Below are 24860 nucleotides of genomic sequence, written 5' to 3'. Positions count from 1 at the left end.
TAGAGAGAAGTAACAATCTGAAGTCAATATTTCCCGTCGTTTCCGTTTCGAACACGGGGAGGAGATAAGACACACAGGGTTATTCTGTTATTCTGAAGTATGGCTACCTTCGTTGTTTCAGAAACAGACTGATAAAAATTACAATACATACAGAAAACACATACACGAGTGGATAGAGCATGTATCGAAGTTTTTAACTCACATTATTTATGCTCAAATGGGCACCACCTGTGTCGTGACAAATGTAAATACGAGCGCGCAATTAATTGGCACGAATGGTCCAGGAAGGCGACACAGAGCCCGCTATGCAAATCCGTTCATTGGGTTGTCTACCAGCAGGCGCAAATTAATTCGATGCGAGAATACCAGCATCTAGCGAGTACAAGGCAAGGTTAACAATGGAACCTGAAGACAGTATAGGCTACAGGTGCAAGCTGTAATTATAAGAAGTCTGGAAATATTATCGGACATCATATTACTATTTAGACAATGACACAATGCAATAACATGCAGCAAACTCTCGCTGGTTCTCGGATAACTTTTTGTGGCACACATACGCCCCGGTAGCGACATTTTACACCACTGTATGTTTTAAAGATCTTATTTATGACCTTTCCGCTGCCGAAGGCATTAATGCGAACACAACGAGAAGTGGAAACGTAACAGACGTGGATATTTAGCATCTTCCAAATATACCGCTGCGGACGAATGTTTCAAACCAGTATGTCGCAGTAGACTCCTGCAGATCTTCCTGAGACACGCAGCTGAAAACTGCATTCGTAAGGAAGACTTAAGTCATATGATTCCAGTTATAATCAATAATTACCGAGGATTCGTTAATCGTTCTCTGAAAAGGGACGTAACACGGTAACGAACAAAAGGACGAGAAACATCTTATTTTCCAATATAGATCTATTTCATGGAACAGTTTCCAGGCGCAAAGTACATTTCATTTATCTTCATACGATGAAATGGTCCTCATCCGCATATGAAGATGCGGAGACGCCAGTTTCGTTTTTCCAGTTACAGACTAATAATTTTTGTCTAGTGGGAGGATTTACACGGAGCCCGCTAGCCTCGTGAGTGAGACAAGCTGCTTGAACGAGAAGTGGCGGTCCTGTTGTGCGAAAGTGTATATTATTGGGTGGGCGAGCAGTGTGCTAACTACTAGCTTCATGAGACTTGCGTCTACAAACTGCGCAAACAAGACCAAAAAGTGAGTCGGTACCATGTGACTCACGGATCTCTTCGTGGAGTTTGTGTTTTTAATGAATATGCAGTAAAAAATGAAAATTTGACGCAGACAGGTAACCCAGATTTCTTTCTTTTGATGAGTTGTAACCAGAACGATTAGGACTTCTGGTAGGTCTCCGGGCCTTACTCCAACTTTTATTAACACTAATGGTTAATGTCGGTGCATTATGTTCATTTTTTGTTCTTGTACAACAAAATCTATTTCACCTGAATATTCCAACGAAGTTGTCTACATACACAAGAACTTCCCGACGCGTGTAAAAACGTCGTCTGCAGAAAATAATGACAATTTGCAGACTAAAATTTCCCTTTCATTTTTCGTTTGGCCTTACTTTTATTTACAGGAACGACCTTTCGGATACCCTTGCGTGTATATCGACAGAGGTACGTTTGAAGTGCATTTATAAGGATTAGTACGAGGAACTATAGAGCTGCCGATTAGGTCCATAAGAAGTAATCAGTTTCCAAATTTACGACCATTTTTCGCTTGACGCACAACTGTATGAAATCTGACCAATGTTATCATTTTACGAGTGAATTAATTAGTTTAGGCTCGTGCAAACTGATTGTGAGCTACAGAAAAGTGGATGCAGCTTAGCAAATATTGGTTCGTGTGAATAAAAAAAGTATGCACCTCTTTTATGCCATTCACGTCGTTCCATTTCCCGTTCTCATCGGTAGGGGGATCTATGTGATACAAGACAAAGAAGATTGTTGGCAGCCTTCAACACTTCTAAAAGGTGGACCTGATCACCACCACAAATTTTAAAACTTACTCTCCCGCCTCCCGCGTGTATTTGCAGCCCCAAAGTCACCGCTCGGTGTTAGCTGTCTTGCATAATCATACTGTCTTCTTTCTCAGTCAACTATTTCACTTCCTGTTTGATTCTCTACAGCGAAATGAGCGAAATTACTCCGTGTTAGCCTGTATAACCGCTATGATTTAACTTACAATCAGAACCGGCAACAGTCGGTGACGTTAAGCAAGCACAGTGATGGCTAAGGAAAACGTATCGCATTGTGAATGATTTCAAGACAGTTGTGCCTATACTGTAAGTGGTTCACCTTGTCTCCGTGAAATATCACGACGAAAACTAACGGGAAGACGACTGAAGTTCCCTCACTCGCAGGTGAAACTGGTCTATTAATACTCTTGGTAGTCATTATATGACCAAAATGAAGCCGGCCGCAGTGGCCGAGCGGTTCTAGGCGCTTCAGTCCGGAACCGCGCGATTGGTGAGGTCGCAGGTTCGAATCCTGCCTCGGGCATGGATGTGTGTGATGTCCTTAGGTTAGTTAGGTTTAAGTAGTTCTAAGTTCTATGGGACTGATGACCTCAGATGTTAAGTTCCATAGTGCTCAGAGCCATTTGAACCATTTTGAACCAAAACGAAAACATGAAATGAACAGGAACGTAACAGAACGGCAAAGCCAACAACAGACTTCTGCTTGATATCGACTGATACATCAATTGGTTAAAATGGCTCTAAGCACTATCTAACTCAACATCTGAGGTCATCAATCCCTTAGAAGTACTTAAACCTAACTAACCTAAGGACATCACACACATCCATGCCCGAAGCAGGATTCGAACCTGCGATCGTAGCAGTCACGCGGTTCCAGACTGAAGCGCCTAGAACCGCGGCCGGCGACTGATAGATCCAAAGATATAAAATATTTTGAAGTATATAGAACATTTCCGTACAGAGGCGTCACACTTTAATGAAGAGCTTAGTGAAAAAAGAATGAGGGATGATTGTCACGAATGACTGAGCGCACACACACACACACACACACACACACACACACACACACACACACACACCTGAAGTAATCTAAACTACTGTGGCTTGTATGTTCCTCGACTCTGAACTGTGGCTACACATTCTTCACTTCGATGCACCTGCTGTAAGCGCTGAGATCGAAAAATAATCTGCGAGAAATGGACGACGGCTCATCCCTGACAAACGACGTAAACCTCCCAACATTTCGGTTATCGCGTAGCTTCGGCCAGACGTTTCCAGCATCGGGAGCCTGGATACTTTTAAGATCACATAAACATAGCTGCGCGAGATTTGTTTGTCGGATACCGGAATGGGATAACAGCACGGCTTTTTCGTATACTTTTTCCCGCTCCGCTACTGAGCCAGTAACTTTTACACATACATACTAGCGACGAGAGGAAAATAAGAAGATCGATACATCTCTAACAATCTCAAGATCATGCGTAAAAGAGACATTATCCGTAGATCACTTCCCAGTTCATCCTCATTTCTAGTTGCGCTCTAGTTCGGATACTTAAACGCCCCTCGGAAGCTTTCTGACTGTGACGGAACAATAATTTTGCTCCCTGTTTCCCTGAACAGCAAGATAGAAATCGAACTAATCGAGCAGGCAGCAAACAAAAATAGTACGTACAGTTGCCTAGTTACTCTCCCATGTTCGTTACACAAACATGAGAATGGGAGACCGCAGTAAAATACGAATCATAACGCTGTCGGATACAGCGCGGATTCGGGTTTAAGGCGGGGGCAAAGCATATCTCCCGACAGCTGCGTATTATCACTACGAACCGAATATATTTCTTCACTTAGCCACTTGCAGAATATTTCCTTTTCTCCATCATCAGTATTTGTGTAATGCAAATATCACAAGGTGAGTACCACGCTGTATCAACATTCACATGAATAATTTCTGTTTGCGCCGTCACTCTGGAAAACTGGAATGTGAAGAGTGTAGTGACATGTTTCAACAGCAGTGACATCCATTCTGTACGTCATGTTCTGCAGGAACCGATTAGATTATATATCTTTACTTCTCATGTTCTTTAAATTTATATATCGTACAGTATAACACTGCATTATGTGTTTTTCCAAACTTCCCATGCGTAGTTTTTCATTCCACAACACAATCTTGATATAGCACTATACGGGATGAAACATTTCCCGCGATAACTCCATTATATCGCGCTTCTACTACATTCTCTATGTTGCAAAGTATCTTGTGGAACTTAAAATTTTCATGTGTTATCCTCGAATTCCCTACGCTTATTTCATATTCGCCAATCAATTTTCTTAATCAGAAGCTGTACGTTATTCCCATTGGCACTATTCTGTCATCTCTTTCGCCAGCTGCTCAACATTATAAAAGGATTTTCACTTGCTGCACAGAATATACAACATAGATCAGTAACATTAAGGTCAATATGCACCAGTACATACGGGACTGAAAAATCTGAACACACTAACTAACTGCTATCTAAAGCCCAAAGCATTAATGTTCCTACAATTTAAAGCAGATTTCTAAAAACACCACAACTACGGTGTAAAGGACAACACTTGGTGCATTCTATTTATCTTCGATTTTATTGACAATAAAGATTTACGTGCTACATGCTTTTACGTCCTGGCATGTCACTGGAAGAGGAAGCCAAAATAGCTTGTCTGATTTGATGTTTGGGAACCTGTAGTAGGCGTTCAATGGCGGAAACCGAAAAAGACAAATTACAATCACTCAAAATCAGGCAGTGGCTTCAACCTCTATAAATCTTATCGTTTGACCGAAACACGCCCTCTACGTCAAGAGATGACTGGACGAATGTAACACAAATTTAAAAATTTTCTAATCTCTCAGAAACTTCTCCCAGGAGCAGCCAATTTTAAAGTTTCAGCGGCTGTCTTCTCACAGTTTTTTATATTACTGGTCAGACAGCCACATACACATGTGGAAAAGATTCTGTGCCTTTTACTCAGATTTTCTTCATTTCAGAAAGCGGTATTTTTTGTTAAGATTAAAACTGCAAGTTTATTTCCATGGCACATCATCACAGAAAAATTTTTGGCATGAAAAAAAAAAAATCATCATCAGCAGCAGCAGCAGCCGCCTCTTTAGATACTTAAAATATAAACTGATGAAAATCTTCGACTGTTAACAGTAGTAGACTACAACAAAAATTATCGCTATGAGAGAAACAGCACAGAATCGTAGTACACAATAGACTAATTCGCGACAGTGGCTCGATGCACATGACTTAAAGTTCTCTCTCTGTGTGTGTGTGTGTGTGTGTGTGTGTGTGTGTGTGTGTGTGTGTGTGTGTGTGTGTGTAGAGAGCAGTGCTTCACAACCTTTCTAAGATCGTTACCCGTAGGACTAAGCAGATATTAGCTAGTAACCCCCCCCCCCCCCACACACACACACACACCTGAGCAGACAGACCGAAAAAGAAATCAGAGGTCGCTTGTCAGATTAACGTAACACGTTATTTCATATTATTAATAATACACACTGATCAGCCAGAACATTAAGACCACCTACCTGCTATCGATATAAACCTGTCTAGGCGTCACGTGCCTAGGAATTATTGCTAATCAGACACACGTTCGGTGCATGTAGTACCAGGAAGCGTGCTGTACATGTGTAGAATGGGGATGGTGCGATCTATCTACGTTTGACCGAGGGCAGCTTGTGATGACCTCGAGGCTTGGCAAGAGCGTTGCGGAAACTGCATGATTGGTCGGGTGACCGAGGGGTTTTGTGCTGTCTTCAACACGTGGCGAAACCACGGTGATACCACGTCCAGACGTCGTGGGGTTGGGCGGCCAGGCCACCCTTGATTACAAATGTTGGACGTCGTAGGCTGGGCAGACTGGTAAACTGGACAGGCAGTGAACTGTGACGGAACTAACAGCAGACTTTGATGCTGCGCAGGGTGCAAGTGTCTGCGCAAGTGTGTCTTAAAACACAGGCAACGAACACTCGTAACGATGGGCCTCCGCAGCCGACGACCCATGCATGAGCCAATATTAATACCATGACGTCGGCAACTACAACTGAAATCGGTACTCGACCATGGACACTAGACGTTGGCGCAGTGGAAGTGCGTCGCATGGCGTGATGAATCACGATACCACCTTCATCATGCCGATGGGAGGGCGTTCCTTGACACCTGTACCACGGGTCGGAGAGACGCTGACGGTGGGTCTATTATGCTCTGAATAACATTCACGTGGGCATCCATGGGTCCAGTGGATCTCGTGCAAGAGAGCACGATGGCCAAAGAGTATCATACACTGGTTGCACACCAAGACACCCCTTCATGACGACCATGTTTCCCGACTGCAGTGGCATTTTTCAACAAGATAACGTGCCATGTCACAAGGCCAGGAGTGTGACGGAATGGTTCGAGGAACACAGCGGAGAGTTCCACCTGATGTGCTGGTCTCCCCAACTGGCCACATCTGAGCCCGATCAAACATATCGGGGATGTGACTGAACGTGGCGTCACAGCTCATCGCCCCCTCTCCTGAATTTACGGGAATTGCGCGCGCAGATGTTCCAGATCCCTGCAGCGACCTACCAACGCCTCATTGCTTCGATGTCACGATGCGTCGCCGCTGGTATCCGTGACGAAGGTGGACATACCGGTTATTAGGTATGTGGTCATACTGTTCACGCTGATGAGTGTATACAACAATTGATTCTACTAATAAACTCATCAATGAACTAGAACCGCCATTAAATACTTTAGGTTCGTCATAAAAATAAATTTATTCGTAACAAAACTTTTTGTGTTTGTAAATAATGGACATCTTACTTAAATCACATGGCTTCAAATTTTGTGAAGATTATTCTTATTTCAGTGCACCTGTCGATTCGTTTGGAAAATAAGTACAATATGTATGACGAATTTCAATGAGGAACCAGCAGCATCCCCAACTCCTTGAACAGGCCGCTGAAGGACGAAAATGGCTCTAAGCACTTGGGACTTCTGAGGCAGGATTCGAACCTGCGACCGTAGCAGCAGCGCGGTTCCGGACTGAAGCGCCTAGAACCGCTCGGCCACAATGGCCGGCGCTGAAGGATGTTCTTGAGTTCACCACACGAATAATTCATAGTGGATTATGAAAAATTTAGCCTGCCTTGACAAATGTTTCAATAAGTGATTCCGTGTGGTGATACGGAACGAACGTAAGCTGAATTTTCCAGCGTTTTTATTTTTGTGGCTGTGAAGACCAAATAGCGCCCAACCAGTTCGGCTTCCTACATGCAGTTGGCACAAGAGAAAAAAATGGTTCAAATGGCTCTGAGCACTATGGGACTCAACTGCTGAGGTCATTAGTCCCCTAGAACTTAGAACTAGTTAAACCTAACTAACCTAAGGACATCACAAACATCCATGCCCGAGGCAGGATTCGATCCTGCGACCGTAGCGGTCTTGCGGTTCCAGACTGCAGCGCCTTTAACCGCACGGCCACTTCGGCCGGCTGGCACAAGAGAAACAGTATTTAGTGTACAAGTATTGTTCCCAAGATGTAGGGGCATCAATTGTTCTATTTGCTTGCCTCATTGATTATCAGAAGGCATAAGGCATTTGATCGCGTGAAGCATTAACATATGATAGTACTAAATGAAACAGGAATTGATGGGAAAGATATAAGAATAATAGCCAATTTATACTGGAAACAATCAGCACTTATGAGAATAGCTCAAGAACAATCAGAACAAGTGAGGATACGACGTGGCGTCAGGCAAGGCTGTATAATATCACCGATAATCTTTAACCTGTATTCAAAACACATATTCAAAGAAGCCTTACTTGACGTGGAAGAAGGAATCTCAGTGAATGGGGTCACACTCAACAATTTTCGTTATGCAGATGACACCGTGGTGTTTGCGGATACAATGCAAGGGCTGCAAAAGCTGACAAACAAAATTTCTGAGAGAAGCAAGAAATACAGCTTGGTCATCAACACAAATGAAACAAAATTTAAGAACATCAGCAGGAAGAACATTCGAGGTGTGAATCTGTACACCAATGGCACAAGCATAGAGCGTCTTTCACAGTACCCGTATCTGGGCACCATCATTAACGAACCATGGGACAATTCGCAGGAGATACAGTGTAGCATCGGAAAGGCGAGGAGTGTTTTCAATTCGATGAGCTCAGCCTTCACGAGTCACGATCTTACCATGAACACAAAAACGCGGCTCCTCAGGTGTTGTGTGTTCGCAGTTCTCTTGTACGGTGTGGAAACATGGACCCTTACAAAGGCAAACACTGCCACACTCGAAGCCTCTGAATTCTGGCTATACAGAAGAAGGTTGAGAATATCATGGGCTCAAAAAATGACAAACATCGAGGTCCCACGTCGAGTTAACAAAAGCCCAGAGCTGATCAACATCATCAAGTGTCGCAAACAACAATACCTTGGCCACTTCATGAGGAATCAAAAAAAGAGATGAGTTGCTTCAACGTATCCTGCAAGGAAAAATCGACGGGAAAGAGACTTCCGGGACGAAGAGGAGTTGAACTATTTCGCATTGTAACTGATAAAGAGAGAATAGCCATAATGATCGCCAACGTCCGAAGCAGACAGGCACGCTAAGAAGAACCTGGTATTTCCAGAAAAATTTACATTAAAAAAAACCCTAAGTGTTACGAAGTTCTGTAATATGCTCTTCGCAATTAAATTTACTGTGAAGTTGCAATTCCAGGAATTTAACACTGACAGCTGGTTCTATCTCCTTGACGTATTTAAGATATATCTTGGAGGAAACTTGTAAGTGCTGAAATATATATGATGTAACTTTTCGAAGTGTAGGGACAAAAAACTGGCTAGGACCATTTATTGAAGTCCATGAAAACCTCATTCCCGCTGTTTGAAAAGGTATACTTGATTTACTGTTTACGGCAATGTTCGTCACAGTTCCGGACAAAACAAACTTATCTGGTAATGTTATTGGTGCAAAGTCACTGAAGTATATGAGCGAAAGTAGGAGCCAGCCTTAAGGTGTGTGTGTGTGTGTGTGTGTGTGTATCTTCTTGTTCTGTCCGCTAGTTGCCTTTTGAAATCTTAAATGGCAGGTTCCGCCGACGTTTATAACCCTTGCAAAGACCCACACTGGGTTACGGAATTAGACGTTTCATAAAATAAATCTCAGTTCTGTTGTAAGGGGTAACAATAACAAGTGAACTCCAGGATCCGTCTTGCTTTCATCCTAATTGTTTGGTGGTGGGCCAAAGATTATTTAACAAATAGTCTGTTATATTTCTTGCTATATCTGCCAAAGTGCTAATTGTCCAGTTGACTTACTGTATATTCACGTACCTAGTGAACTTCTCTCATTCTAAAGTAGTTGTTTTGCGGTTACTATCTTTAATGCGAAAAAACTCCCACGCAGCTTGTCCTGTGCGTTGAACCTTGCGCAATGAAGCGTTTTTCTCCCAGCTTTACCAGAGTTTTTCGTGAGCACAAGCACAGAGAGTTGTAGCGTAAGTGTTGGCAAGTATAAAATCATGTATAGGGAAAAATCACAATAAAAGTAATTCGGACAATGATTTTGGATTATTTTACAATTTCCACATAGGTTCAATACCTCTACCTAACGGATCGCAACATATCAGTTAATCAGAACGTAAGATGGAGCACTCGACAAGGATAGAGAATCATACACCTGGAGATTGTGTGTATGCAACCACAGACAGAGCACCGAATTTCATACAGGCTCATTAAAATTTCGTTGAAAGCAAAAAAACAGGCTTTGCGTATTTGAGGAACTTCATGATATAATAAAACAGGAGCACATGTCGATACGTGGCTGATAGGGAACTGCATTTGCTTTCGCGCAGAAATCTGCTTTTAGAGATTTTGCTGTCAGTTGGACATCCATGTTTGTTTGCTGTCGACCGGTGTCTTACTCTTAGTGGCCACAGCAGGCACACAGTTATTGAATGAAAGCGACATTTTTCCACTGAGTCTGTGATATTTCTTAAGACTCCTTAAAAGTCTGATTCAGTTATGAGTTTATTCTGAAACTCGTTCATAGGAGTGTCACCTTCGAGCTTTCATTCATAGAGGAGTAATCATAAACTAGCAACTCCTCTGCACATAGCTGTATTCCAATGTGTGTTTATTTATAGTTTACTAATGAATGTGATAAGATCATACAATACAAATGTAACAGTATCAAAATAGTCCACAGGAATAACACAGTTGAAGTCGAGAAGTGATAGATGAAGCTGGTATGTGTTTATCTTCACTTGGTTGCAATCTTGGGAATCTGTTGTGTACTCGAAAATCGGCCTTTTGCGAGAAACCTAGGTTGAACACAAGTAATAAAGTTTTGTGAAACAAGGCAAAAAAAGTGCACGCCTCCACGGCCGGTATTTGCGTCCTTCCTCGTGTTTGTTTTATGGTCACAAGGTCGCGGTCCAAGTCATATCTCCGCCCACAGGTTCGGCTTCCTACGCTGGAAAAAGAACCATCAAGCATTGAGTGACTCAGAAAACGATTACAGTCTCAAACAAGCTCAGCAAGTCGGACAAATTGTGGACCGGACAAATTGTGGACCTTAGTGCTATTTAAATGGTTCAAATGGCTCTGAGCACTATGGGACTTAACATCTGTGGTCATCAGTCCCATAGAACTTAGAACTACTTAAACCTAACTAACCTAAGGACATCACACACATCCATGCCCGAGGCAGGATTCGAACCTGCGACCGTAGCAGTCGCGCGGTTCCGGACTGAGCGCCTACAACCGCTAGACCACCGCGGCCGGCACTGAACATGTATGAGATACTAACTGCTTTCCGAGTCGTTGCTGCTTCTGAGGTGTCTATCATTGGCAGACGAACCGTTAGCCTGAGAAACACTCCTTGGACCACGGCCTAGTGCACTTAAAACAAAAATCGGGGCAGAAAACTGTTTAGTATAGTTAATGCTTCTGAAGTTTAATTTTCGTGCGCTGCCGCTGTTAGTTTTGGTTGGTACGCTAGCATGTAGAACATGTTATTTACAATAGGAAGGCTATCTAATTGGCTGTGTGACGCTTCTCTGTTAAGTATGTATGTTGCTGTTATTTTACATTCACACCTCTGTGTTCAAATTTCGAGTCGGTGGTTTTATACGGGTACGCTGTCATTGGCTGTTTTCTAAAGCGTACTGTTGCAGCTCAAGCTAAGTCACAAGATTGTCGACGATTTTATCAATACTCTTTAAGACTTTCAGTAAGACAGACGTATTAAATTTGCAACTTTTTATTTACACCGTGCTTGATGTTGTTGCCGTTGGTAAACACTTGAAAATGGCTTTGAAAGCAAAATCAGTTGTGTATAATGCGTGATAAATATTGCAGCGTCAGTGGAAAGAATTTCGCTTTCATACGTAACCCGAGTGTACTAAAAGTGGAAAGAAAGGAAAACTGTGTGGAGCAGTATGCAGCTGTAGTAATAGTAGGGCAGACAGGTCAGATTTTGAGTGCACAGGTGGTCGTGAAGCGCGCGTGGAATGGCGCGGCGGCGAGGTCCGGTGATGGGCGCGACGCTTCGCGCGCAGCGCACGTGGAGCCTCGAGCATCCGTCATCGTCGCGTCCGGCGTTACCTTGTAGGTGTACGTCAGCAGAGTGCCAGCCTGTTAGCGCCGTATTAGCATACGGACCTCCCCGCTCCCGCCCACTGCACCTGGCCCGCCTGATGGCATGTTAATTTGCTACGGAGTACGAGCAGCAGCTCTACTGTTGCGAGGTGCGTTAGCGTCGAAAGGCAAATAACACCATCGAACTGCCATAGTTGGTAACACTGTTTGAGGTTTCGTAAACGGGGCTCCCTTCATATTGCACGTGGAAGGATGAGGATTTTAGTCGTCATAGCTATCCACCCCTCCTTCCGAAATTCATTTTCTCAAAAATCTCTCTTGTAGAACTGGAGGGGGAATTTCATTTGCGCGTCGCATTTTTGGGAGCGCAAGTTGTCCAACTTGGTGACAGTAATCATTTTACATGGAAAACTCATCCGTAGTGGACGTGTCACGTTTTCTAGCGCCTTAAATGGAATCTACACATTCTACTTCCTACAAATTGTCAATTTTAACCCACAGCACTTCAACAAATAAATAACGTCGAATCACAAATGAAATTTAATTGTAACACTCAACCACTTGCTTCCGTTGCCCTCTTCACAGCTCACATGCTTGACCACAAGCAGCAACGTTTATGTACCTGTAGCATCCTGGTCGGCTCCAATACAGTCCCTACGCGACGCGACGCGACCGGTATTCCCAGGTTCCGTTTTGCGAAATAGTGTAGAAAGTTAAAAGAATTTTTGCTGCCTTTTTCATTGTTTTCCCCTTCATGTCATATAATATTTCGTTTTGTCTAGACTTACCACCACAACAAGAACACAGAAATGTGGGATATGTGAATGAGAGGAATTATGAACTGATACAAGGCTAAGGAGGAAAAAAAAACTTTAATAGGTAATTCCCCGTCTACGACGTGGACAGGAGGAACGGACAACATATTCAGTTTAGGTGGAGCACAGGAAAGGAAATTGCACTCGTATTTTAAAACAGAATTATGAAAGTAATTCCTTGCCGACTAAATATTAACGATGAAAATTTGTTCCACCATCAGTGTTGAAAGAAAATTCAAGTCTGACGTTGCGTCTCCGTATAGGCTGCAGAGACAGATGAGCATGACTTAGGGTTGTGCTTCTATGCTAGAGCACCGGCAGCAGGTATTTACCTGTTGACCTCGTGGTGCGGCAGAGAGCCGTTGACGGCGACCCTGCTGGTGGCGGGCGGCGGCGCATTGGTCCTGACGACGACAGTGGCGGCAGCTGGCGCCGCAGGCCTGCCACCCACAGGGGGTTTCCCCGTCACCACTCCGCCAGACGCGCTGCCCCCGCTGCAACAAGCAAAACAAGAGTTCAGCCACACGTCTAGCAAGTCTCTTAATATACGAAAGAAGTGCCAGCGCTAAGTAACTCGTCATACAAAAACTTCAGTGAGAACGTCCGTTACGTTGGCTACCTCAACCTGCAACATACTACAACCGAACATCTTTTCTTTAGGCTCACTTATAAATAAAACTTCAAGAGAGTGTCCTGTGTTCATTAATACACAAGGGGACTGGTTATACAAAAGAGGCGTGAGACGGTCTCTGAGAAGACGAGGAACAAATACGGCATCCATTATGACGATGTAGGTTCAAACAAATGGTTTCCATGCTACAAGTCATATCTATTAACATCACACAACTTCCAAGTACCATGTAACGTGGAGCAGATGTTTCATGTGATTCCCAATGGTTTCTGGGCATTTATGCACACACCGTAATATATAGTTACACACTATTTCCAATACACTATTCTGTAGCCGAATGGAGGTATTTAAGCCTCTGCACTTCTCAGATGGGCTCTACATGTACGCTACATTTCTATTACATGTAATGAGGTTCGACGACAAAGCGTGTTACGCAACTGGACCGTCAAGTCCGATACATCGATCTAAGATGACAATGTCAGAATGCTGAATGACCACCATGATCGTTCAATATCGTCGAATACACTTCTTCGAGCAGGGCAGGCAGTATGTCACGGAAGACGTCCAGATACAGTTCATTTTTGAGTCTAACTGGAGGAAAGGCCGATTCCACAAGGCGATGGTAATTATCCGCACCCACACACTCAAGCATAACAGTTAATAACTAGCGGCATTTTGCGTAGCCCACTGGTGGATGCCGCGGTCTTTGTCGACAAAATGTACTACAAGGGTGCTACATAGAATTCATGAAACAGCTTCCAGTATAGAAACTAAGCACTTGCGAAGGAATGTTCAGTAGACCTTACATATTAGGAATCGTATCCTGCGGTTTGTTCTGAATCACTCAGTATACATTTTCGGCAGGTAATGCGGTCTTTGCAACGCGTAGAACACAGGTGGTATATATCACTGCATCAAGAAAACTCTCCAGTACGTAAAATGTTTAAACTTGATTGTTGGTTTTAATACCACGATGCATTACGAAGTATCGCTCTAATGGGCGTCATATGTCTTTGCTTTCCCCCGATACCGGACTGGATTGTTCAGCCAGTTGAAGATTATCTGCAGTTTAACGTGGATTCAGAACCACGGTTCAACTAGGAAATTTCCACATAAACGCAGTACGTCAGGATCCTGAAACTTCGTTGAGTCAATTACACTTTGGGGAAAGGGGACGAGAACTGTATGCAACATCATGTACGTCCAGAAACAAACTGCAATAGTTCCAATGAGACAGCACGCAAGACCAGTGTGTGTCACGTATTATGATCACTGACTGACTGTAAACACTGACGATTGACGGAAAAGTCAATTTCAGCCTTCCGCAATACACCTCCACTACCCTCCGTACTGGTGATCGCTAACACACAAGCTGAAATTAACTCGTTCGAGTCCTGCTCAAAGAATCTGAATCAAGAGTATTTGTTCAACGTACGTCAGGAGAGTGGTGGCATACAGATTCTCATCATAAGACAATCATCATCGACACAACGTGTTGTGGTTGAGATAAGGGCGTTTAAGCAGGTAGTTATATATCGCATCCATTGGTCAGATGAAAGTACCTACAATAGCTTTTATCAAGAGAAAACGTGGTGGATTTTTCCAGTCAGCGAGGGATAACAACAACCAGCCGATAGCTGGTTTTTATGTACAACGCGGTACAATAGAAAGTGGGTGTGGAGGAGAAAGAAAAGTGTGCCAGAAATGGCGTTCAAAAGCGTGTGAAATTCGAGAAGTGCACCATTATTTATATGTAAAATAACACACCTGTTGTATAGTGAAAGATGTGAAGCTCCATTTCCCGCGACGGATCTCGCGCAATTTGTTACAGATTTTAGATAATTTTCCACGTCCTGTTACGTAAACGTTGGGTTGGTTCGTCATATCCATCTCAGTTAACAACACGCATACACATAAGCAAAACACGAAGGGTAGACATTACTCGTTAATAATCAGGTCATGTACACGAATTATCTTCTTGCCTCGATTTTACAATGTGTATCAAGATGGCAATGGAATGAGATAGGTTCACGATGGAAAAGTAAGTCTGGATGATCTCGCTCAGTAAAGGTGGCGCCGTGGAGCCAGAAGACGAGTCTTTCGGCCATTAAGGTAATTGAGAACTCCAGACTGAACAAACAACCACTTTAAATGAGATCCATAAAATCGGAAACTATGGTAAAGAAAAATAGATAACGTAGTGACATCTGATCAATTTGAAAAACACACTTTATTACTACGAGCATAGGAAATTGAATAGTGAGCGGAGATTTATCACAACGCAGTAGAAAATACACGTGGAAACTGATTTAGTAATCTTAAGGACTCGGCAGTGCGTTCTTTAGATGAAAACGCAGAAAATCTTGGTAATTCCGTGGGTAAAGTTATGCGAATAGTCAGCAGCGCTTGGTAAACAGTGGCTTGCTTAAAATTGTTTATTCGTTGCCCACACTGTTCGGCGGGAAGGCAGCCACAGAAAAATTCATAATTTGTCTGTATGTAGCATAAACAGCGAGAACAGGAGAAATTTAAGCAGCTGTACTAACATGTACCTACTGCAGGAAACACTATAAAAGTGTCTGGTTGACTTTGGTGCTAACGGAGCTTAATCGAATGAAGCAAAAATCGTAGAAGTTGACACTGGGCAAAATATCTTCAGGTTTGTGCTAAGTTGCTTTATTTCCTCTTACAGCATCAACTTGCTCTCTGTGTCAGTAAAAATTAGGACCTTTCTTCCCAGAGGAGGAGATGTATATTTATTTCTCTCACAAACTGCTTTCCTCAGTAATATCATCGTAAACATGAAATGAGCATAAGAAAACAAATTCAGGTCTTAAAAACGTATTGATCTAACTAAAGACATAAAAGAGGCGCAATACAGAGCGAAGGAAACCTCTGAACTATTGGTTCTTTCTGCAGACGCAGTCGTCATCGGCTTGTGGATATTTTGCTAACACGGTGGTGCGTTATAACACGCCCATCCTCCACGTGCCTTTTATCTTGTAAATCTCCAATGCGTCACCGAAAGCCCCGCTCCAGAAGAAAGAAAGGAAGTTACACGAGCTATATTTAGACACTTCCCGCGCCCCTCGGCTTCTTTATATACAACTGCCGCCATGCGGCTGGAGCAAAAGAAGTTCCGGTCTCCAAATTTAGGCGCCTTGGACAATGGGCCACTCCCTGATTTCCTTACAAAGTAGCGCTGAGATAGACCAAAATAAAACACCTCTGAACATGGCATGCAGATTTGTATAATGCTTAACTAAAGAGACAACTTTAATGTCTAATGTGTTTTTGGTTCAACGCTGTCCTCTGAAGGATAAAACAAACAAAACCAAAACAGTGCGACGCTTATTCTAGGAGGACTGGGAACTTGCCTAACCGCAACTTCCTCTGATACAGTCTTGACGCAAAACAAACTTACGGTGTGTTGCAACACTTTCAAAGCAGAGTTGTTGCGCACTGATGTCTTCAAAGAAACGAACGAACTGTCGTGCTCATTCAGACATGGCATCTATTTAATTATAATGGAAAAATTTCCAAACGAAAGTTGCAAACTCCCAAAGTCATACGATGAACAAAGTGGAATGCTCCGGTGAAGCTAGTGAGCAAGTACTGGATTTCGGCTCACTGAGAACAGATTAAGGGATATACCTAAAGATAATAACCTTCCAAAATTTTGTTGCATCTAAATCACCCGAATTATTAAAGTGTTTGGATTTCTTATAAGTTCGTACTGTGTCCACAACTTCTCGAGCAATCCGATAACTGTACTGCATGTCAACTTCTGTAACGAAGCTACAACAGAATAACCTAAAATCGGAAACTAACAGACAAATTAAATACCAACTACTTACTCTTGAAAATATTCCACAATTCTCAATCAGAAAATATGGAAAATGAAACAACATTGTTCAGAGACGAATCATGGATATTGATTTAACATGATAATGTCTACTTGCGTGCAGAGTGTACAAAAAGTGTATTATACTCCACAAAACATGCCACATCATACTATGGACTACGAACTTCTCCATAAGCTTGTCCTGCATTGGTAGCTTCCAGTTGACTCTGCATGGTGGAAAGCTACAGGGAGTCACTATGTGTTAGTATGGCAAAGGAGCACGGGAGTTTTGTGAACATCGGAACCCAATTTTTCTTGAAGCGTTACGCTTACACAGGGTTTAAAACAAAACAAAAGGAATGAGACTGCTCGCATTACTAAGTATATTCCATGCCGTATTTGTGGGCGCTGTTTGTCGACATTTAACTGTGTCCTTACGCAGTGACAGGTTTATCCGAAATCGATCAACTGCGTAGCAACGGACGAGCAATTTACTGCATACCGTTCTGGAATTCCGCCAGAAGATCTGTGCGAGATCCGACCCAAAAAGAAACGATAATGGAGTTACACATTTGTACACTTAACAAATATTTCCACTGAGGGAGGGGTGTCTTCAAAGTAGGACCAATGTTCTGTATTTCTACATCCGTTGCTACCACTGCTTAGAACATTTTTTAAATGTAGTTTTCCGTGAGGCTGCGCCGGAATATCGTCCATTTTTTTTTTACCTTCCACCTGAGCGGAAGAACACTACACGAAAAGTATAGCAGAAAAGCTCTTCCACTGCCACTGAGTTAGGTATTTTAGTGAACTTTCCGCAGAATGAGAAAACAGTTAAAGGTTAGAAAAACAGTCACCTCTAACACTCAAAGATACATAGTTCCTTGGTAATATACGCATTCTCGTTTCTTTTTGTTAAACATGTACGTCCTAGATGGGAACAGTTGTTTTTCCTAGAAATGAAATGTGATAGTTACTTAAGCACGCACTCTTCCAACGCAGCTATGCACAAGCAGACTAAGATCGCACTGAAACCTTGGGAAGTCTGAGCACATGTGAGCAGTTTCAACAAAGCCTAGATCCAGAAGCGGGAGTGCCGTTGTAACAATGACACTTCGAACTCCCAAGTTTTTATTCCTGTTCGGTTAATCCTGCAGTCTGTCGCATTCCAGATTAGCAACTATCGCGGCGCCCTACGAACATTTCGTCATTACATGCCAAGAAAATGACGCAGACAACTGTAATCAGTGAAACACTGCAGTATGACTCATATCTTACGAGAAAGCCTTTACAGATCGCCGCTCTTTCAAAGAAACAGGCTGAAATACTATCTCAGTTATCAGTTATCCGCAAAAACGCACCGTTTACACTCATTAAGTTACGTTATATCAAAACAGAGAACCAAAGTTTCCGATTAGATGATTACAATTAACGTGTTTTGAATACGTAAGTAACATAGCCATCACGCTCTTTTAATGTTTCTGCTTTTAATCCCGTGACACGCGAGCTTCCTGATTTACCGTCTTAAATGATTACCTAACCATGTCCCCATGATCTAAAGATGGATAATTTCCGACCCGCTGTTTCAGGAGAGTAACACACAAAGTGCTATCTTTCATGCTCGATGCCTTGCAGCATGTACGTATTTGATGGACATCTTGTTGCACATCCTGAACTCGGCACTTCAAAAGTGTTTATTCGCCAGACCGGCATCTAGCAACAGAGGACAAACAACCTATGTCGACCACTTTGTATACTCCGAATCAGAAATATAGGATTACTCACATACTGTGCTCGTCACTACATCAGGCGGCGTGACCTGTCAAGTGTAAACCCTTTATGATTATAAACGATGTCAATCTACAAAACAGCTCTGTACAAAACCATGTGTACACGATCAACATCCCTCGGTAAAAGCAGTTTCTTACCTCTTCAGCACGCATCGTTGGGTGTTCTTGTTATAATGGCGTAAAATGCCGAAAGCAATAAGAATGGCCATCTCTTCAAAATAGAGTTAAACATTGTGATACACAATTTCTTCCATCAGTCGTGCGTCTACTTGTATCACTCACACTTCCATATCCTATCTGAAACTACTGCTACAGAAAATACAGGACTGTTCGTTAGGGTAAGGAGTCTCATAGTACAAAAAGTAATAAAGTGGCCTTTCAAATGTGACGTGTGGCATGTTTTGTAAATATATTGAACAGCAGTTTTCCGCAAGAAAACGTGTATTTTGCATTATCCGTACTTTTCGGAAATCCATGCAATCTCAGGAGTGCATTACCCTGGCTAATCGACAGTTTACTGTAGTTCTAGTTACATCAAACGCAGCAAGGTTTTGTTCGAGATTTATTATGGCTTCGTAAAGACAAAAATCACATTCCAATTTCATAAAAGGGTGGCTTGTGGATGAAATTAGCGAATAATTTCTCCTATTCCGAGCTGATGTATTGTTGCGAAAGTTAACATGGCATTAAGCGGAAATATATTGCGGCTGATCTCTGCACCCCGTATGAGAATCTACTATTCAGCATTCATTACAACATCCGAGACTAGATTCACTACAGAGAAGCAAAATAATATGAATTATATATGAACATGGAACGGAATACTAGTATCCTCTGACGAACAAAGAAGGGAGTTCCCACTCGCTCCGTACAGAGCTAGGTTGATTCAATGGAACACAAATTGGAAAGTTACAAAGAAACAGCAAACCCTAGGATTGTAAACAAGCTGTCTTCAACCGCCACGAATTGCATAGTGACTTGCGGGGGTAAGTATATGTAAATGTAGAATCCGATCTCACGAAAGTAAGGAAAAATGCAAATAAAGACATTTTCTCATTTCTTTAGCGACCGTGAACGGTGATAATATCGGGGAGTGGAGTACCAATTTGTCTTCTCCCCTCATGGGACACGAGAATGTTAAACTCAACGAAATGGCTGAGTACTACAGGACACGAAGGCCATCAAAACAAATTTATTCAATATGATTTATCAGAGCAGTTTATCAGATGTCAATTCAATACTTTTATTTTAGCCAGAAGTTAAAAGCAGAAGAGTTCTGCATCAACATTCTCTGGACAGGCATTAATTTGTATGAGCTGCTATTAACAAAAGGAAGTACTTGGCGCATACAGCTAACAGACTTTACAGCAAGCTAAGGAAAATGAATGTTGGCTTTTATCCCAAACAATATGCGGTAGTCAGTCAGTTCCTTAACCGTTTGGTTGATAACTAGCATTAAATGATTCACATGGCTTAGGCTCTGAAAATGGGCTTAGGCTTTGAAAATGTACAGCACTGAATTTGCTATCATAAGGAATATTCTTGGGCCACGGCACTGCTACGGAAGTTCTATTAGTGAATGGAATGCTGACATTGAGCGCTCACTCGACTGGAGACATCACCGTATCTTTTACGTTATATGATTGACACCTGAGACGTCAGACATATGTTCCTAAATTAGGAAGTCTGACATGAATAGGAAAACATTAGGTAGCTTAGCCCTGAAAGTTAGCAAGCACCATTGCGCAGGGAGAGAAAATATCTTTTGCTAGAGTTTCAATACAAAAAAGTTACTCACTTACTGCACATAGAAGTACTTAGTTTTCAATTTTATATATGATTACAACAGATGCAAATTAGTGATTGAGGTACTAAAAAGGACAATGTCTAACAATATCTTGATCTGATTATTTCTCTCTTTCTCGTACATATTGTGTGTTGGGTTCTTATGGGTGTGCATGTATGACTCCTCTCTTTAAAATGTCTGATATTTGTAACAATTTAAAGATTTTACCATAATATTTCGTCATTTGCATTACAAAATGTAATGTGTTCAGATGTAACAATATACAGTGTGTTTAAGACTGGTCTCAGACTGAAACGTTCTCATGAAAATAACTCACTCACTGCCAAATAAGCCTCGCTAGTATAGTTCATTACATTGGAATGTTTTTTTACGTCATACAGCATTCGCATTATTAAACATTTACTTTGATTCAGCAGTTTTACAACATTATTGGTTGACGTTATGGAATGTCTTACGAAATTTACAAAAACGTTTCATAACTGTACGTTTTTGCAGCGTGTTGTCATCTTTAGGTGCCTATTTATTGTTAACACATTATTCTGCGTGGTACTTCATTCTGTGACGATTTCCTAGGTGTGCGTGTTAACGTGGCGAAATACTGTCTACTCTAATTAGTTTGGTATTAACCAGCTAACACCATCCTGTGTTTAGTCTGAAATAAACAGACAAAATATTGTGAGAGGATACAAAACAACGTCACATAACAACTAGAACACCTACGAAAAATCACTATGAAAGTCTGTGTAACACACAGAATGATGTATTAATAAAATACGGGCAGCTGAAGGTCACACTGTTCTCTCTTAATGTCTCCTGCTAAATTAATCTTAGTAATAGAAGTGGCAAACAGAAAACGCGCTGCGTTTTGTGAATTTGTGAAGCGTTGAGTCGTTAGCAATTAACAACTTTTAACGGTGAATTTATACAACATAAAAATTAACTTGTTCGTCATTGTGTAGCACAAACAGGGGTAAAAATTGCTACAAAAGTGTGCAGGTACATCCGTTCTCAATGTGGACCACTAAAGGGGTAGAATAAATAACTATATCCTGCATTACATCTCAATTTGGCTAATAAGCAGTTAATTTGTTATGAATTACAAAATTAGAATAATAATGTAAAAATAACCTGTTTTGACCGAAAAAACCGTCAGGTATAAAAAAGACTTGGCTGCGAATAGCACGTAATGTGAACTGCTGTACAGTAAAGCAGCAGATAGTGCGCTTCCGCAGTGCTGTGCGATTTTCAGCTGCCTATTTATTATTAATACATTATTCTATGCGATACGCAGTACTTCGTGGTCACTATGACGTGCTATTCGTAGCGAATCATTGTATGTATGATGTGTATATGGTACTGAAACAAGTCATATGTTGTTAAAATTTCTTTGTGTCACAATTTCAGTCAAATTCGTATTACATTTATGCAGTAGTATTCTTCTTCCACCTCTCGCGGCCCGCCCGCAATCCCCACCCCCTGCACCTCCTTTCACCACAGCCGCCGCCACTACTACCACAACATGAGGAACGACGGAGGAGAAGCACCACAATGGTGTTGACATTTCGCACCGGAGATGCGTAGACAGTTGAGGCGCAGACAGAGGCGGCACTCACCAGGCTTTGCACGTCCCGGAAGCAGCGGGGGTGGGAGCGGCGCGGGGGTGTAGCCTGACTGGGGGCCGGTGCTGCCTGTGGCCGAACATGGCCAGTGGTGTCGGCGCCCCCGAGGTGTGCACAGGCCGGCGATGCGCGCGCGACTAGCGACTGGGGACTGGGGACTGGGCGCTGCACGGCGCGGCGCCGGGACGTCACACAATCAACACAACACGGCCGCTACAAAAAGAAGCGCTGCACTTGCTGCGTCATTCGCCTCGCGAGATTCAATCGCCCGCACGGGCAAAACCGCCGCTCACTTGGCGCGCTTTTTGTCTTCGGCAGCGGTACACGGCAGGCACGACCTCCACGGTCACGTCTTCGTCACGGTAACGGGACACTTGCTTCTGGGAATCGCTAGGAGCTAATCGATACATTATTGCCTGTTTTTTTAATCACGTCAGTGAGCTGTTTAAGCATTCCAGTTTCTTACACTGCAGTTATGGGATGTAGTTATCCCATCTACGTATCAACACATTTAACTATGCTCCAGCTCATGTCTGGAACTACACTATCTCATCAAAACTATCCATATAAACCATTAGTCAGCATTAATACGGCGTGTGTCCACACTTCGTCTTTTATGGAAGGTTGAACTCGACTGAGTACACTTTCAGTCAGGTACCTGAATGTCTGTGGAGGATGGCAGCCAATTCCTCAAGAGCCGAAACCACAGACGGCAGTGCTGGTGCACTTTGGTGTCTGGAGCGAAACCGTCATTTTAACTCACTCCAAATGTTTCCCACTGCGTTCGGGTCAGGATTCCTGGTGCTGTGACCAGACTAAACTACTTTCGTCAGGCTATAACTGTGTGTTATTTGACTGCTCTGGGAGAATGCCCATCAACTATAACACATGAAATATTACATCACTTTATTTCATAAATGAGTGAAACATTTACGTAATTTTGACACACTTCCATGCCATAGAAGTACTGGACAATTTACAATTCTCATCAACTAGCCAAGCGTCCCTTGATGCACTAATTAACAAACTGTTCTCCTGAGGTACAATATTCAACATTAACAAAGTACATTTCATCTGAAACTTAATGGTCACTGTCGTACTCGATGATGCTGATTCCTCAGCTGAGGACTCAAACTGTGAGACGTCTTGCATTGCTCGACACTATACTGACCTCAGCTCGTGGGCGCTGCTGTTGCTGAGTTAGAGGCGTGGTCTTCTGGAGCGCTTCCCATACCTCATTGAGGATTCTAGCGGGCACTCATTAATATCTGTGACATCGATTCACGTTGACGACTGTCGTATGGCACCGCGATCTCTGTACCATACCACAATGGGAAGGTGAGTCCATTTCAGAAATAATATTGTCCACAAGCAACTGCATCACATATACTGCTTAACGGCAGATTGCAAAAGTCATGCTGATCCAGTCAATCTCCGAATCGTTCCTGCAGTAAATAATGATGTAAAAGGTGCTCATATTCTGCTGCATTTAGTGTTTTATTTAACACAATAAGGGGACCACACTCTAATTACGTAAAAAACATCCCCATACCGTACCACCACTACCACCACCGTACTCCACTGTTAGCATTACAAGTGATGGCAGGTATTGTCCTCCAGGCTTTCGCCAAACCCACACCCTTCAATCAAATTGCCGCAACACTCTGGACCACTTGCTTCCAATAACCTCCTGACCAGTGGCACCACTCTCTACAGCGCCCCAAGCGTCGCTTAGCATTGACTACCGAAATGTGTTGCTTATGAGGAGCCGCTCGACCACTGTACTCCATCCTTTTTAACTCCCTCCCTACAGTCACTGTATAAGCTAGACTACTGATAGTACTTTGGAACTCACGACTGATTCATTTTGCTGATTTCATGCAATATTTTTACAATTTCTTTTTACACGACCGCCAATGGCCTTGCCGCATAGGTAACACCGGTGCCCGTCGGGGTGAGTCAGCTCTTGGATGGGTGACCATCCGGTCCGCCGAGCGCTGTTGGCAGCGGGGTGCACCCAGCCCTTGTGAGGCAAACTGAGGAGCTACTTGATTGAAAAGTGGCGGCTCCGGTCTCGTAAACTGACATATGGCCGAGAGAGCGGTGTGCTGACCACATGCCCCTCCATATCCGCATCCAGTGACGCCTGTGGGGTGAGGATGATACGGCGGCCGGTCGGTACCGTTGGGCCTTCCAAGGCCTGTTCGAACAGAATCTGGTCTAGTTTTATACTACCAACCTCCGCAATGCTCGATGGCCCCTGTCCATCAGTGGATAAGGTCTGCCTGGTCTTTGTTCAGCGCTGGTTGTTCCCTCACGTATCCACTTCACAATTACTCCAACAGACGACTTCTACTGCTTTAGAAGGGTTGAAATGTTCCTGACGGGATTTGTACCTCAGGTGACATCCATGGCTTGATTTCTGCTGGAATGCGGCGGAAAGCCGTTCCGGTACCACGCAGGCTATTTATTTTTAACTCACTGGAACAAGTCGGCTCTGAATATTTAGAATAGTACACGAGTACTAAATCGCACCGTAACTATAATTTCCCGCTGACACGTATTACAGGGACGTTTATGTTCAAATGTGTTCTTATGAATATTAAATTAATTTAGTTGTGCAACTTCATGAGTATAAGACACACGACGTTTAAAGCATTTACTAAACATCTAACTCTGTGTCTGATGCCACATAGGTTTTTTTTTCTAACTCTTCGGGGGTCA

General features: G+C 42.8%; 1 protein-coding gene across 2 annotated transcripts in view; it reads right to left on the bottom strand.

The window, feature by feature from the left end:
- Window positions 1-24860, bottom strand: part of LOC126187688 (WD repeat-containing protein 47) — a 676574-nt gene that overhangs the window by 234193 nt on the left and 417521 nt on the right. For both annotated transcript variants that reach the window (XM_049928928.1, XM_049928929.1), the window contains one exon: window positions 12778-12939. In XM_049928928.1, the coding sequence (XP_049784885.1) occupies window positions 12778-12939 (162 nt within the window). The remainder of the gene's footprint in view (window positions 1-12777; window positions 12940-24860) is intronic.

The sequence above is a fragment of the Schistocerca cancellata genome, chromosome 5 (assembly GCF_023864275.1).
Source record: "Schistocerca cancellata isolate TAMUIC-IGC-003103 chromosome 5, iqSchCanc2.1, whole genome shotgun sequence".
NCBI classification, from domain to species: domain Eukaryota; kingdom Metazoa; phylum Arthropoda; class Insecta; order Orthoptera; family Acrididae; genus Schistocerca; species Schistocerca cancellata.
This window is presented reverse-complemented; position numbering and strand designations above follow the sequence as displayed.